The following is a 16,714-nucleotide window of genomic DNA, read 5'->3' as shown; positions in this document are numbered from 1 at the left end:
TCATAGAATACTTGATAAGTTATACTTCAGACCCTATAATAGCGAATTTAAGGGAAAATTTTAGTTCATGCATCACACACAGCACACTTTTAAGCCCCTGTATATTTTCCTCCAGTCTGATAAATTATGTGCTTCAAGGGGGGGATGACAAAATGCTCTTCCAAAGTTTATTGGTTTTTCAATGCCAAGTGACTGAACCATCTTCTAATGACTTTTGACTTTTGCATCCTATGTGAGTTGAGGGGAGGATTTTTTTTTTTTTAAGTTGAAAGATTCTCTTTGATCAGGGGCTGGCCAATTAGAGCCCATGGGTCCCCTCTGGTCCCTGCCTGTTCTTTTAAAGTCTGTGAGCTAAGATGTTTTTTACATTTATTTTTTTTAATTATTTATTGGGGTGACATTGGTTAGTAAAATTATATAGGTTTCAAGTGTACGTTTCTGTCGTATCGCATTGTGTGTTCACCACCCAGAGTCAGTTCTCCTTCCATCACCATATATTTGATCCCCTTTTCCTCTTCTACCATCCCCCCAACCCCTTTACACTCTGGCAACCACTAAACTGTTGTGTCTATGAGTTTTTGTTTGCTTGTTTGTCTTATACATTTGTTGCTTTCAGTTTTATATCTCATGTATGAATGAAGTCATATAGTTCTCAACTTTTTCTGTCTGACTTATTTCTCTTAGTATGATAATCTCAAGACCCATCTATGTTGTTGCAAATGGCAGTACTTCATTTTAGAATAGTATTCAATTGTGTATATATACATCTTCTTTATCTAGTCATCTATCAAAGGATGCTTTGGTTGTTTCCATGCCTTGGTCACCCTGAATAACGCTGCAATGAACATAGAGGTACATATATCTTTATGGATAAATGTTTTCAGATTTTGCGGGTAGATACCCAAAAGAGAATTGCTGGGTCTTACGATACATCTATTCTTAATTTTTTGAGGAATCCCCATGCTGTTTTCCATAGCGGCTGCGCCAGTTTACTTTCCCACCAGCTGTGTATGTGGGTTCTTTTTTCACCACAGCCTCTCCAACACTTATTATTATTTGTCTTGTTGATGACAGCCATTCTAACAGGTGGGAGGTGACACCTCAGTGTGGTTTTGATTTGCATTTCCCTAATAGCTGGTGAAGTTGAGCGTTTTTTCATATATCTGTTGGCCATTTGTATGTTTTCTTGGGAGAAGTGTCTGTAAAGGTCCTCTGCCCATGTTTTAATTGGATTGCATGTTTTTCTTTCTTGAATTGTGTGAGTTCTTTATATATTTTGGATGTTAGCCCCTTATCGGGGGTGTTGTTTGTAAATATCTTCTCCCATTCAGTTGGTTGCCACTTTGCTTTTGTTGATGGTTTCTTTTGCTGTGCAGAAGCTTTATAATTTGATATAATCCCATTCATTTATTTTTACTTTTACTTCCCTTGCCTCTGAGATCAAATTCATAAATTCCTCTCTGAACCCAAGGTCCGTAGATTTAATACCTATACATCCTTCTATGCAATTTATTGTTTCAGGTTTAGGTCTTCGATCCATTTTGAGTTAATTTTGGTACATGGTGACAGCAGTCTAGTTTCATTCTTTTGCAAATGTCTTTCTAATTTTCCCAGTACCACTTATTGAAGAGGCTTTGTTTTCTCCATTGTATGTTTTTGGCTCCTTTGTTGAAAATTATCTGCCATATATATATGTGGGTTTATTTTTGGGTTCTCAGTTCAGTTCCATTGGTATGCGTGTCTGTTTTTCTGCCAATACCCTGCTGTTTTGATTATTGTCACTTTGAAGTATAAATTGAAGTAAGGTAGTGTGCTACCTCCAGCCTTGTTCTTTTTTCTTAGGATTGTTTTGGCTATTAGGGATCTCTTGGGATTCCATACAAATATGATGATTTTTTTTGGTTCTATTTCTTTTAAAAAAATGCTATTGGGATTTTTATGGGGACAGTGTTAAATCTGTATATTGATTTGGGTAATATGGCCATTTTAACTCTGTTGATTCTTCCAATCCATGAATACAAAATCTATTTTCATGTTTTTGTGTCTTCTTTAGTTTCTTTTAATAATGTCTTATAGTTTTCAAAAGTGTATAGGTCATTCACATCCTTTGTTAAGTTTATTCCTAGGTATTTTATTCTTTTTGTGGTAAGTGCAAAAGGAATTTTTGTTTTCATTTCTTTTTCTGAAATTCCATTATTATCATATAGGAATGTAATAGGTTTTGTACATTGATTTTGTATCCTATTGTATTTGTTTATTGGTTCTAACAGTTTTTGGTAGAGTCTTTAGGGTTATCTATATAAAGAATCATGTCAGCTGCAAAAAGTGATAATGTAACTTCTTCATTCCCAATTCGGGTGCCTTTTATTTCTTTCTCTGTTTTTTTACCTTTTAAAGTGTTGTTCCAAAAAATAAATAAATAACAGGAAAGAAGATGTAAGAGGATATGGGACTGAGAGATACATGGCTGGAAGAGCCTGAAATATTTACTGTTTGACACTTTACACAAAAAGTTTCCCTCTCTCTCTTTCTTAGGCCATCTGAACTATTGTTTGAGCTACAAGAACTATTTAGTGTATATGGTGGGACATTTTCAGTTATTAAAATTTCAGTGATGTTTAGATCCTTCAAAATTAGCTTTCTGAATGACTCAGAATATGTTGTAAAACAGCTCTAACTCTTCCCTGTATATATAACAATTTATAGGACATTAACTCTAAAGTAGCACCAGAGGTTCCACATTATATTGTATTGCTCTTAGCTTTGTGAAGCATAAAGCTTATCAAGTTACATAAACACTATGTTAGTAAAAAACAAAACAAAACTATACTTCTCAGCATATATACAAATCATAGCCAGTAAAGGAGATTTAACAGTGATGACATATAATTCACAAGTTTCTGTAAATTGATTTTTCAGTCTTACAGTGATAAAATTTGGTGTTTTCATATATCCACAAAGCATATATTATGGTGTGACATTTGTCTAAATGAAGGTTGAATATTAAAGGGTATTATCCTATTCAAGATGGATTCAAATCCATTTTCATCTTTCATTTTGATGTAGATTTCCAAATCTTAAAGGTTTTATGAAAATCAGCTGTATGTCTTACCCTGTTTTTTTTTTCTTTCTACAGCTAGGTGAATGGGGGGAAAAAAGGTCATTTTCAAGCCCTGTGATATTGAAGCCCATTGTGGCTAAAATGATAAAGGCACGGTAGCACACCAGTCTTTTTTTTTAATTAATTTTTGGGGGTAAGATTGGTTAATAAAATTATATATATATTTGAAGTGTACAATTCTACACTACGTCATCTATATATTGCATTGTGTGTTCACCACCCAGAGCAGACCAGTCTTTCATTTCTATTAGTGTTATGTCTTTGCATGACTTGTTAAAAACTGCAGAGCAGCGTTTGCTAAGGAGCACAATTGGATTATGGTTTTGAAAATGTGTAAGAAAGAAAAACACTAATTTTTGTCACAATTTGTGGAAATAAACATGAAGACAGAAGTCAAACATGTAGGCAAGATATGCTCTCTAATAAATGGGACAGAAATGTAATGGACATCCAGAATGTAATATGATAAAATTATCTGACTTTAAATTTGATAGTCAAATGCATTGTATCAAGCATGAAAAATGAATGTGTGTTCCTAACTAGAAAAACCTTTATTCCTGGCTGAAAATTTGATTCTCAAAGGTCAGGATGGGAGGGGACGAGCTCACAAGTTGGCCCTTGTTTGTCCTTATTAGCTGTTCAGTATCAGTAAGACCTCTCATTCTTCTGATGCTGAGTTACCCGATTTGAAAAAAAAAAACAATCTATACAATCTATATCTATATATCTATATATCTATATATCTATATCTATATCTATATCTATATCTATATCTATATCTATATCTATATCTATATCTATATCTATATCTATATCTATATCTATATCTATATATAATTCCTGCCAAATAGCGTATTCTGTGAAGCACAAAAATACGGTGTGTACTAGAACCCTTTAAATAATAAAGTGATATATAAATATTAGATGTTGTTTTTATTAAGTCAATGGCTAGACCTTCTTCTCTGTTTCTTAACTTTTCCAAAACCTGCTAGGTGAAAGGAGACATTGCACATGTGTTTATGCATTTGTATTCATGATAATGATCAGTACACCATTCTTTGGAAATATTTTAAACTTCTATTAGGATCATGTCGCAAATCTCAGTGAGCTTGGAAATGAAAAGAAGTGCAAAATACACAACCTCCTGATGCAGTGAATGCGGATGAAAACACCCTCATCCCATGCATTTGTTTATAAGTAATACACTCTCTGTACTCTCTTTGAAAAACTAACCTTGGATAAAAACGCGACCCTCCTAAACATATAAAATTCTCTCTGCGGCTTTTTAATTTGATGGTGAAATCTCAAATGCAGTAGACCTAAGTCTTCACTAATTACCTTTCCCTTCAACTATCTCTGTGTGAGTCGATATTCTTTCAGTTGCTTAAAATAAATAAATGAATAAAAGTGAGGAAACAGGTCCAGTCATCAGAAAACCTAGAGGTGATTTTGGGCAAGCCCTGCATTGCGATGCTGAAACCACGTCCTCCCATTTGCACCCACTGTCTTCACCTGACGTGCAGTCCCCAGAAGAGCTTAGTGGAAGGAGACCCTCCTTTCCCAGGAGCCCTAGGTTTCACTCTGTTTTCTCCCCCAGGCCTTGTATCCGGGATCCTGGATGTAGTAAGTGTCCTGTTGCTTATTGTCAGCACTCACGTCCACACCGCCTTCCTCTCTTGTCCCTAAATAACCCTCTCCTTGTCACCAGATTACTCCATCCGTCATTCACTACTTTGTATTATGCTACAGTCTTTGCTGTTCTCCTTGGGACTTCACAGCGGATTTTACGGCTCAGTCTTCAAAATGATAAAACGTGTAACTTCCTTGCTTAAACCTCTGCCGTGGATTTCCTTCCAGCACACTTCAAATGAAATCTGCCACATCATCATGGCCCACAAGCCCTCCTTGCCCCGACCACCACTGCTCCAATGTCTCCCGCACTGTCTCCTTCTTAACTGTGCTCCAAAAACACTGACTTCCTCACTGTACCCCGACCAGGCAAAGTATGGTCAAGGCATCTGCAATTCTGGCCTTTGTATATACTACATATGTTATTTAATATATACAATATATGACAATAACACATGATATAATATATAATGTTAATATACATTGTAAGTTAATATATAATATATAATTTAGTTTCAAATATATATATTCATTATATCTCTATTATTTGCCCCATTTGGCCCCACTATCTACTTTAATAGCATAAATGCCTGGGTGCTCTGTGATCCCCCTTCCCTCTCTGGTACCGATGCCTGTATGTTAACACCTTGGAATCGGTCGGTTTATATCTTTTCTCCTACTCCCTTCTCTCAAAAGGTTATTTTTTCTTTTGAAATACCATCTTTTGTTTTCTTATTTTCTCATGCAATTCACATTGGCAGTGACTCTCGATTCCTTGCTGCCAGTCTACTTGCCTCTGGTATGATCTACTGACTGTGGTTCTCTTATTCTGTCACTTCTTTAAAAAAAAAAAGCACAATGTAGTCAATTGTTGTTTTTATCTAACTGATGTTGAAAAAGTTGTCAGATTTCTAATGGTGGCATGGGGAGGTCACGTAGAGAAGATTTTTTTAAAAGCAAGAAATACGGTTGAATTCTATAAAAAATTGTTGAATGCGTAAGTCAAATATTAGACCTCATAATTAAAATGTTTATTGTATGCTGCAATGGGTGCCGTGTAGTATTTCATTCTTTTAATATATAAGTATATTTACACATGTGAAAGGACCCATGGAAACTTTGGCCCAGTTTCCATTTAAAACTGAAACTTGTTGTCAAATAAAGGATATATAGAAGCTTTCCTTTTTTTTTCAAATTGTTTATGGTGTGCAGAATATAAAATCCTGCCATCGGATACGCTCATGGAAGTTTATTTTAGAACACAGAAAAGAGCATGGTTGTTGTCAGGTATTTCCCCTGATTCTTGCATGCTGTTCTGCTTGCAGGCATTCCCGGGGAACACCAACTCTGATGGCGTGGTCCGCCACGATCTGCAGCACCCAGTGGTTGCCCGCTACGTGCGTGTGGTACCCCTGGATTGGCACGGGGAAGGCCGCATCGGGCTCAGGATTGAGGTCTACGGCTGTTCCTACTGTGAGTAGCACGCACACAGTTCAAGTTTGCTGTGGGTTCTGCCGTCTTCATGTAAACAGTCATCTGTTTATTGTCAGTTGTTTATCAGTTTGCTTTCTCTGACGGTAAACTGCCTTCTCTTTTTATGTATAAATAACATAGAAGGTTGTCTGTGTGTTATGCATGTACATCTACATTTATATACAAACACACATAAAAGAATACCTTAAGGATACCTCAAGTAAAGTATTGGGAAGCAATTTTGTTCAATAGACCAAACCAACAAAGCTTATGAATTAAATCGCCTAAAGTCTTATGAAATGTTTAAAAAGTGGACACCTATACTATTATCCATCTTTTTGGCTCATTGTGATTCATTTTGAATATAGTCTTAAGAACACCTTTCCATTTCTCTTCAGTTTAGTGTATCACTCTTTTAAAACCAAGCACTGAGTTTCAATGTCAATTACATTTTATATGTCTATAAATTTTATTTGCATCTTTTCGAAACTTACTTGGCCATCCAATAAGTTTCTTTTCCTTTAAAGATCTTTTAAACTCCCTTTTTGTACTTTTTAACTACATTGTACATGTGTCTATTTCAACATATGGACTTGGGTATTTTTAATTCAGCTATCTATTGTTTCTGCTTCAAGTATGTCTTAAAATATGACAACCTATTCTGTAATCATTGCAAGTAGATTTGTAAAGTGTTGAGTCAGTGTTGTCATGGGCTTTTCCATCAATGCTAGGCTCCGGCGATCATAACTCAGGAGGGAAAATTAGCTGAAGCTAAATAGGAAGCTAGATTTTCTAGTGTAAAAGCCTTTCTGGGGGAAAAATCATACACTTTAGGAAACTGCATTAACACTTCTCCCTATAGATGCCAGTAGAGTAAATGATAAATTGGCAACATGGGATCAAATAAAGTAAAACAGAAATTGAAACATAGCATTGCAGAGGTTTTAGTAAATTGGATAATGGCCTCTCAGAGATAACAGGTTCTAATTCCCGGAGTCTGTAATGTTACTTGATAAAACAGGTGTTTGTGGATGGGAGTAAGTTAATAACCTTCGCCTGGGGCGATTGTCTAGTATTGCCCAGTGGGCTCCAAGTGCATTCACAGGTGTCCTTGTAACAGGTAGGCAGGTGGAGGTTTCATACACATAAAAGATGGAGGCAAGGTGACCATGGGGGCTGAGATTGGAGAGATGTGGCTACAAGCCATGGAACGCGGGCAGCCAGCAGACACTGGAAGAGGAGACCAGCAGATTCTCCCCAGAGCTTCTGGAGGCAGGTGGGCCTGCAGACATACTGATTTCAACCCAGTAAAACTGAGTTGGGACTTCTGGCCTCCAACACTGGGAGAGAACAAACTTCTGTTCCTTTAATCCACTGTGTTTTTGGTAATTTGTTATAACAGTATCAGGAAATTAATATAAATGTCAATATCATAAAAAATAGAAACTAATACAAAACTAGCCGAGTGCAGTACTCCCCAGCAGAACTTCATACAAAGATGTAAATGTTCTCCACCTCCACTAGTCACCAGCCACTTGTGGCTATTGAGCAGTTAACATATAGCTAAGACAACTGGGGAACTCGACTTCTCATGTTATGTAATTTTAATTAATTTGAATTAAAATAATGTGACTACTGGCTACCACATAGGGTGATGCAGCTTAGAACCAACACATGTGCTTCTTATTTTTCTTGTTACAATCTAAATAAATTATAACATATATTTTCTTAGTGAAGGTCTCTATTTTGTTTTTCCTTTGTGTAGAAAAAAAACACAATCTAATCATCTTGGATGCTATCTTAACCGTCAAAAATTTGGTGACAGGTCATTTTCCTGACCAGTGTCCAGGTCAGATTATTTTTCATTTGTCTATTATTAAAGAATGCAAATTATACTTAACATCTTTTCCAAGAAACATAGACATGTTTATAATAAGAAAAAGATGTGTTAAGATGTGTTAAACACACTTGTTATGAACTTTCCTAAAGTTACAATATTTTAAATTCATCCATACTGGGATTCAGACTGGAGTGGGTCCTTGGAAGATGACCCTCTATTTTTGCTTGGATTTAGTGAACTGCTGCCTTGAGGGCCTTGTTTCATTTTTCAAGGAGAACAGGAATCGTGGATCTGTCAGTGGGGAAATGTAGATCCGACACACCATCCCGTTTTGCCCTACCCAGCAAGGAGAGAGACTAGGCTTTCATGACTTTTGTGGGAGAGAGAAATGAATTCTCTCATCTTTCTGAAAACCCCTTAGGGAGTTTCTCTGAGATTTCTCTTAAGCCTGCAGGTGAGGGGATAGGGTTGTACTACTCATATTTCCAAGTTTGCCGGAAGAACTAGAGAGGAGAAATCTCAGAGTGAGCGCTGCTTCCGTTGGAGTGTAGTCCTACTGTCATTCCCCTTGCCAGCGTCATCTTTCCTCCATGCCATTCTCCCATGATCACTCTGTCATCTGAGAAATGACGTCCGTCTCAGGTCTGAAGTAAGAAGTTCACGCTATTCCAGGTGGAGAATTCAGTTCCAGGCCCCTGCTTTGAAGGCGGTAGGGCTCTACTGTTTTTGTTTCCTGACTTGTCTTGACAATAACAGGAATTCCAATGTCAATGAATGTAAACTCATTTTGGATGATTCTGCTCCCTCTCTATTTAATTTCCCCTCAAATTTAGTTGAAACAAGTGCATGCTGTTATTTGTAAAAACCCAGCGATCTTCCCCAGGTCTTTTGACTCAGTAAGCCATCTCCCAAATGCTAATCTTCTTCCTCTCGAGTGGAGGGACTGCATGAAGCCGAAGGGAGAAGTCAGAGTCCAGTCATATTAAAAAAAAAAAAAAAAAAAAATCATTCTGGCTGCAGTCTTCAAACTTTCATTGAACAAAAGCCTACCACAGTGTGTTGGTAAAAGTAGTGAACGTTCTTTTATGACAAATACTAAATTAGCTTTAACCAGAGTCTTCGTAAGAGCAAGGTCAGCACCTTGGGAAACCAGGATACACACAACTGAAGTAATTCCATCTATGCCTTCAATTTGGATGAATAATTAATAAAGCCTAGAGATGTCGTCCAATGCAAATCATGGTGGAAAATAAGTGCTAGGCTGGGGAGAAAAATATATCAGGAGAAGCCAGATACAAATGAAGAGGGACAATGTTTTGTGCTTTTCATGCTGTGCTGAGAATGTTCTCTTATCGTTACCACAGACTTATTCCCATAGCTCTCTGGCTGCCTAGGCAAGAGAAACTGCCATGTAAACAGGCATTCGTTTGCTACAGCTGTCATAACAAATCACCACAAACTGTGTGGCTTAGGACAACAGAGATTTATTATCTCACAGTTCGGGAGGGCAGAAGTCCGAAATCGAGGTGTCAGCAGGGTTGCGTCCTTCTGGAGCTCAGAGGGAGAAGCTCTTACCTGCCTCTCCCTGAGCTTCTGGTGGCTGGCTGCCCGCTGTGCTTGGTGACATGTAGCTACATCACTCTAATCTCTGTCTTTACATGGCCTTCCTCCCTCTGTGTGTCTATGTCTCTGTATCCTCATGTGGCCTTCTTATAAGGACGCCTGCCATTGGGCTAGGACCCACCCTAACCCAGTGTGACCTCATTGTCAAGTAACCAATCACATCTGCAAAGACCCCATTTCCAAATAAGTCTACATTCTGAGTTTCTGGGTGGATGTGAATTTTGGGGGGAACATTATTTCACCTGGTACAACATGTGTTCATTAAAATTCATACCAATTTCTGTTTAGATCGGTGTCGCTGGGCAGAGAAATAAGAAACAGTTCTGGAAGTCAACCTGTTTTTCTCCTTAAATCAGATGTTTAATTTTGTATAATATAAAAAGGTCCCAGACTCTTACAGTTTTTTTGTTCATTACACACACGTGCATGTGTGCGTGTGTGTGTGTGTGTGAAATGAAAAGATTTATTACGTTGTTTGGGGATCGATATATTGTGACACAGATTCATCAATCCCGTTAGCATTTATTGAATTCTATTTGTAAATCATTTCGCTAATTTTAAATCCAAAATGCTAATCTGGCCATATCACATCTGTACTTAAAAGACTTTAAAGATCGATTATACATTGCCTGTGAAGTCGTAAGTTCTTAGCTTGACATATAGCACCCTTCCCATTACCTCTGCAGCACGTCCACGTTACACTTTATGCCCCACTCACACACACTATTTTTATTTCCAAATACATGACTTGCTTTGTAACATATGTTAATCCAAGATGTCCTCTCCTACTGCAGTGTCCTCTCCATCATTCTTCACCTGACCAATCTGTCTTGTCTTGACAACTACTTGACTTGGAGCTGATAGGTCCTTGGAAAAACACACTTAAAAAAAAAATAAATTGAGATGTAATTTCCAACAAGAAGATTTCGCTGAAGTTGCAGAATGAACCACATCTTTTTTTTTTTTCTTTACTCACGTTACAGTGTGTGACTATATCCAATGGAATATTTGTGCAAACATTCCAAAATATAGCAGGCCTTAAGGTACTGGGGGGGCGGGCGGGATGGGGGTATGGAGAACACACAAAGTCACCTTATCATTGGTGTTTTCCATTAATTAGCAGACTCCCTGTATACAATCAGTGTTTCCTGAAATGAACTAATATACGATGTAAATGATATAGACCTGATTTATCCCCTCGGTGAAAATTGATTACTAGTTGATATTGTATAGGTTTTTTTCCACTGGTAAACAGGGTATGATTCTATTACATCATATCAAATGGTGCTCTTGTGGCCTGCAGAATGTTGAGATAATTGCTAAACTGAATTTAGATATGGTTCCAACAGAGCCATATCAAGCAAGGAACTCAGGTTTTCCTTTTCTAATTTGAATGCATCTAGACCTTTGTTATTTCTACTTAAGGATATTTTAAACCACAATTTTGTGAAGCTGCTTATGGATTACATATATAAATTGCTTATCACAAGAAGAAAAATAATCACACTCTTATTAATTCATTTGAACTTTATGTCCAGATTAATATGAAAATAAAAGTAAATCAATATAAAGGTAGATTTAATCACCATCAAAGCCACGTTACACATGGCCGAGAGATAATTAAAATTGTCATGCAAGTAAGTTATGCGTGCAGCTCATGCTGTGTTCTTATGTTCGTGTGCAATAAATTTAAAACAAAATGGCATGTTATAAACAGAAATGTTCTTGCCATTAAGAGAAATGGAACGTTTCTCTTGGAAAAATTGAAGATTCAAGCACATGTGGTATTCTTCAGTTCTTTAAAAAATAGTTTGTATTTCAAACTGGAATTGGAATATAACAGTAGAAAGACTGTTTCTCTGTTTCTAATTGGAGCTCACCTTGGTGGTGATAATTCAGCACCTGGTCGTTCTGATATTTCTGAAATGGTAAAAAATATACTAGATCATTTGGTCTTTACGTATTTAGCAATGTAAATGTAAAAGTATAAATATTAAAATATAAGAAAGTACTATTTTATATAATAAAAAGTCAGATACTTATTCCTGGACCGATATTGGAGGGTGACATTTGCATTGAAAAAAAGTCAACTGATGAAAAACAAAGAATTGAATTATGGTTTTTCATGTTTATGGGGATACATGAAAATCAGCCTTTAATTGATTAATTTTTTCCAGTGTAATTTCTTTACTTGGAAGATAATTACAATTGAGTCTAATGACTATGAGAAAACATAGCAAATGTAGCTATCTGCTTAGGTAAAGGACAGTTACAAATGGCAACTCGTTCACATTTTGGAGTTATATTTAGTATGTCACTGATTTAGAGTTATATTTACATTGTATTGCTTACTACAAAATCTAAATTTAAATTTACTCTCAATAATTTTCAAGGTTAATTTGACATAAAATCCATAGTGTTGATTTAAAAGCAAACTAAAATTACTGGTACAACATAACATGTAATTAAGCCATGTTTGCAGTTCTGAATTAGGAGAAACAGTCTACTTCTATTGTAGAATAAGAGAGGATATATATTTTTTACTGTAAATCTTAGTCCAACACTCTTTTCATAAAATAATTTTCCAAGAAAAGCAAACATATTAAAACAAAACATACACATGTTGTGTTTACTGGTTGAAGAGAAGAATTAAATAATGAAAAATATCTGTGTTTTACCATGGTTTCTAAATAAGTTATTTCAATTAATGCAAAGAGCCATACTCTACAAGCACTTTAAAACTGTAAAGTTCCCAGGAGACCCCGTAGCCCGATCCCTGATTCTACTACTCAGGAAAACAGTATCTACTGGGTTCTGTGACTTCCATAAGAGAATTGATCACAGACCTAGAAAACCTGCATAACAATCTAGGGCATTGTTATGACATTTGATACCTTCCTGCTCTGGTTTATTCTTTGTTTCTTCTCTACCCACAAGGACTTTTTATAATCATAGTGGTGACTTGCATAAAATACTATTTTGTATTTGACTAAAACTTGGCCCATAGTTTTCCCTATAAGAATACATAGAAAGAGATGTTAGCAAGAAAAATATCTTAGCAGTATTGGACATTCCACATACTCAATAGGAAAACTTAATGGACTGATATTCATAATACACTCATTGTATAGCTTGCAGATAGCTTGCAGATAAACACAACTCAAGCTTCCCTTGCTTTTTGGTGCAGAAAGTTTATCAACCTCAGTTGGTCCGTTTCCTCAGGGTATCAGCTCATGAGCTATTTTAACTACTTTTTGCATATATGTCACTTCTTATTTATGTTAGGCGATTACAGACAGTATTAAATTCAAAGTTATAGTTATATAGTCCATCAACATGTCATTTATAATTCCTGTTTAATGTGAGGAAAGAAGTAAAATTTAAAACTCTGCAAATATATACTAAGATTCTTTTATTAGCTTTTATTCTTGAGTTGTTAGTCTTAATTATCACCTTTTTAAATGAGCTTAGCTAGGGAGAGAAGAGCAAATATTTAAGATGGCAATTATCACCTTCATGAATTACAAATAACAATATAATAAAATAATCATTTAGTATGCTGACATTTAAATTTTCAAGCAGTGCAAATTCTTGGTTATATCAATTGAAAAGTAGAAATCAGTCATTTTAAAGCATCTAATAATTGTGTTCCTATTAGACTGGTATCAGATTCTTCATACCTAGACTTGAGAAGGACTATCCCAATTTTATTCTTATACTCCCATTCTAAATTGAACAGATATGTAATATTTTCTTATGCTCCAAATATTGTCATATTAGTCTCTTCAACCTTTTATGCTCGTTTTGGTGAACTGGGAGCGGTTAAAGAAGCTGCCTTATGTGCCACTTCCCTCCCAATCACTGATGTTAGGAAAGAGAGAAGTCAGGTGACCTGGACCAATCTCTCTGTAAACATTCTGATAACTAACTGTAGCTCCAAGCACCCCCAAATAATGATTTTCTCTATGGGGAAAGTCCTTATCTATGGCATGTTTTGAGCAAGATACCCCTGTTTTAGGTTGCCTATGATAAACACACCTGGCTCCCTGGAAATTAACTCATAATCTAGGGGATCTCTGAGGTATTGAATGGAGACGTTTCCTAACCTAAGTGCTCGCTCTGTAGGAGGCAGTAAACTCATGGCTTATCAGACACCCTCCCTAGTACTTGAGGTCAGAGAGCACAGTGTGATGAAAGAAGGAAGGGCCTGGGAAACTCTGCAGGTTGTTCCACATCCCTCCCTGTTTTGCTTGTGCCTTCATCTGAATCACCTCTGTTTTTCATCCCATTGGTGAGGGATGTATTCCCACCCTGGGATTATGGGGATGGCTGAACACCTGACATCCAACATGGGGTGGATGAATCAATGGCAGATTATCAGTTATATGTCCTTGTAGCCCCAGGGGGAGGTGGACACCACACGCCATGCAGGCTACATGGGGGTTACACTTGGGAATGGAGTGAACCATCAGTCTCTGTGAGAGGTAGGCCTTGTCGTATCAAGACGGTGCAGTGTCCCCCGATTCCCGCAGGAGGATGTGAGGATTATTTTCATAATTCTGGGGGGTGACAGGGAACTGAAGCCCCATCTGCTCAGGGATAAGCCGGCCCTCTCCCTGATCTCTGAAACAGGGAGGCCTTTTTCCTAGGAGATATCACCCACGAGAGGAGAGTGGCTAGGGGAACTTCTGGTCAGATGTCAAGACATACATAAATGCTGGGTTTTAATTTCAGGCCTTACACCACAGTCTCTTGATTGCTTGTTTCCTAAAATTATTGGTAAAATTCGGCTCTAGTAAGACCTTTATTTGTGTAAAATCTGGTTTAATCATCTGATCCTAATATCATCACATGGACGGTGTTAATTACTCACCTGAGTCAAATCAACAACATGCAAAACCTGATGCAATGAGCCTACTATTTATCAGGGTAGTTACTTAGTGGTTTGCCCTGTATTATTCTTGCTGTATCACACATATTCGTGTATCATACAAAATGAATCTAGAGAATGGGCATGTAGCTTCTTAAACTTTGAAATGCAGATGTTCTAACATGAAGGCAAGGGCAACCCTCTTTCTTGTGGCATCGTGCTTATACACAGAACACAATTCTTTCCTTCAAATCGTATCACCGGGTTTTCCTGCCTTGCAAAGGACAGGTGAAAGTAGGACTGAGTTCACTCACTGTCATTACTGTTTGACTCTGGGCACAATTGGTTTAACTTCTACCCCAAATTGAGATGTGTTGTGTCCATCTATTATAGTGGTGCTATTTGCTGATTAAAAATAAACTATATTGACTAATGCTAAGGTTAACAGTAAAAAAAAATAATTAGTAATTATTACAATAAAACCCAGTGAGAGACCCAGAATTATATCTGAGGGATACAGCAGAATGAGGGGTTTCAGTTCATGAACACTTGGCAACAATGTTTAAGGTAAAATGTGGCACACATTTCTTTAAAACCATGCGACAAAGGAAATGGTCTGAGTTTAAGACCATAAGACGACTAGAAAATGCGTTGTGTTTCCCCCTTTCTCAACCAACTTGTCCCAAAACTGCTCAGCCTGGTGGTAGAACCCCTGCGTCTCTCCCATGAACCCCCATAATGACTCTAGAACACTCATCTCCGCTTTCATAATTAACGCTGCTCATTCTCTTCTTATTCTCTATTTTTTTCTTGTTTTGCATACAAGTCTTTCTAAATGAAAAGGATAAATGTCTTAAAACAAATTATATTTTATATGGTGGCCGCAGTGAATATCATTATAGATCGAGGTCTCTCATCCTTGATACTGTTGATGTTTTTGCCTAGAGAATGTGCTGTTGGACATAGGTGGGGAGAGGCTGTCCTGTTCGTTATAGACTCTTGAGCGTCCTTAGCCTCTACCTCCACCTTCGCCTCTACCTCTAGATGCTACTAGTATAGTACACCACACCTCTTCCAGTTGTGACAACCAAAACTGACTCCAGACACTGAGAAATGCCCCCCCGCCAGTGAGAACTGCTTGTATAGATGTGCCTGTTGCCCGCTAATTGGCTCGTTATATGAGATAAAGAAAATAGACACATTGGAAGAATTGATTCCATTTTCATTTCATCTCTATTATAGTGCCAGCTGTATGCAAGAAGGATATCCTGCATGCTGAGATTTACTTAGAGTTTATACTGATACGGATGATAATTATAGTATTAAAGTATGCCTACAGATACAGAACTCCTATGCATATACTGTAGATAGAAACACGACTATGTCACCTTCTCAGCATAAATATTGCAAAGCAAACTGATCCCCTGAATTCTCATATATTTTATCTGTGCTATTTATGGAGAACCATGCAAAATTTCTTCTAGAGTTTAAAAATAAAGCTGTTTTGTTTTGATCAATTGCCAATTCATCATTCTTTTGCCATTAGTTATGCCATCTTTTCAGCTAGGATTGATTTGAATCTCTGTTCTTCTTTGACTAATTTTACATTTTCTTTCATGTGCGTTTAAGTTTGGGTTGAGGTAAGATTGACGGGGTCCTCCACACAGGTTAGGCTGAGTGTTATTTATGTGGTTGTTCATTTGCATTTTGCATTTGTCAATACACAGTTAAAAACAATAGAAATATTACACAGTGTGCTTTGCTTATGGTCTACAAATTCATACTGTTTTCCCACAGTCCATTTGAGAAACATTGATCTTTAATAAATAATGTGAAGGCTAATTTTCTCTAAAAGTCAGGAAATAAGTAAAATAAAGCTTCATCCTGCTTCTGAGCTTCATTTTTAACTCTATTCCTACTTACTAAGGAAAGGAGGAACGTTTTGTATTTTTACTAAAGCTTCCATTGACCGTGTAACTCCACATGACCCCATGGATGTGTTCAGGAATCCCAGTCACATCTTTCCAATCCTTGCAAAATGCTCCGCCGTTTTCTCCCTGTGGTAAGAAATGGAATGACATCACAAGCAAATGCTGTTTAGGTTTTGAGGATAAAGTCTCTGCACCACCTTAAATCGTGCTTATTCAGATCCGTACAT

The 16,714-nt window shown here is 37.0% G+C and overlaps 1 protein-coding gene across 1 annotated transcript in view; it reads left to right on the top strand.

Moving 5' to 3' along the window:
• Positions 1–16,714, top strand: part of CNTNAP2 (contactin associated protein 2) — a 1,494,727-nt gene that overhangs the window by 665,740 nt on the left and 812,273 nt on the right. The window contains exon 4 of the mRNA XM_088799852.1: positions 6,076–6,223. Coding sequence (XP_088655978.1) covers positions 6,076–6,223 — 148 coding nt within the window. The remainder of the gene's footprint in view (positions 1–6,075; positions 6,224–16,714) is intronic.

The sequence above is a fragment of the Rhinolophus sinicus genome, chromosome 8 (assembly GCF_057876585.1).
Source record: "Rhinolophus sinicus isolate RSI-liver-muscle chromosome 8, RSI-T2T, whole genome shotgun sequence".
NCBI lineage: Eukaryota > Metazoa > Chordata > Mammalia > Chiroptera > Rhinolophidae > Rhinolophus > Rhinolophus sinicus.
This window is presented reverse-complemented; position numbering and strand designations above follow the sequence as displayed.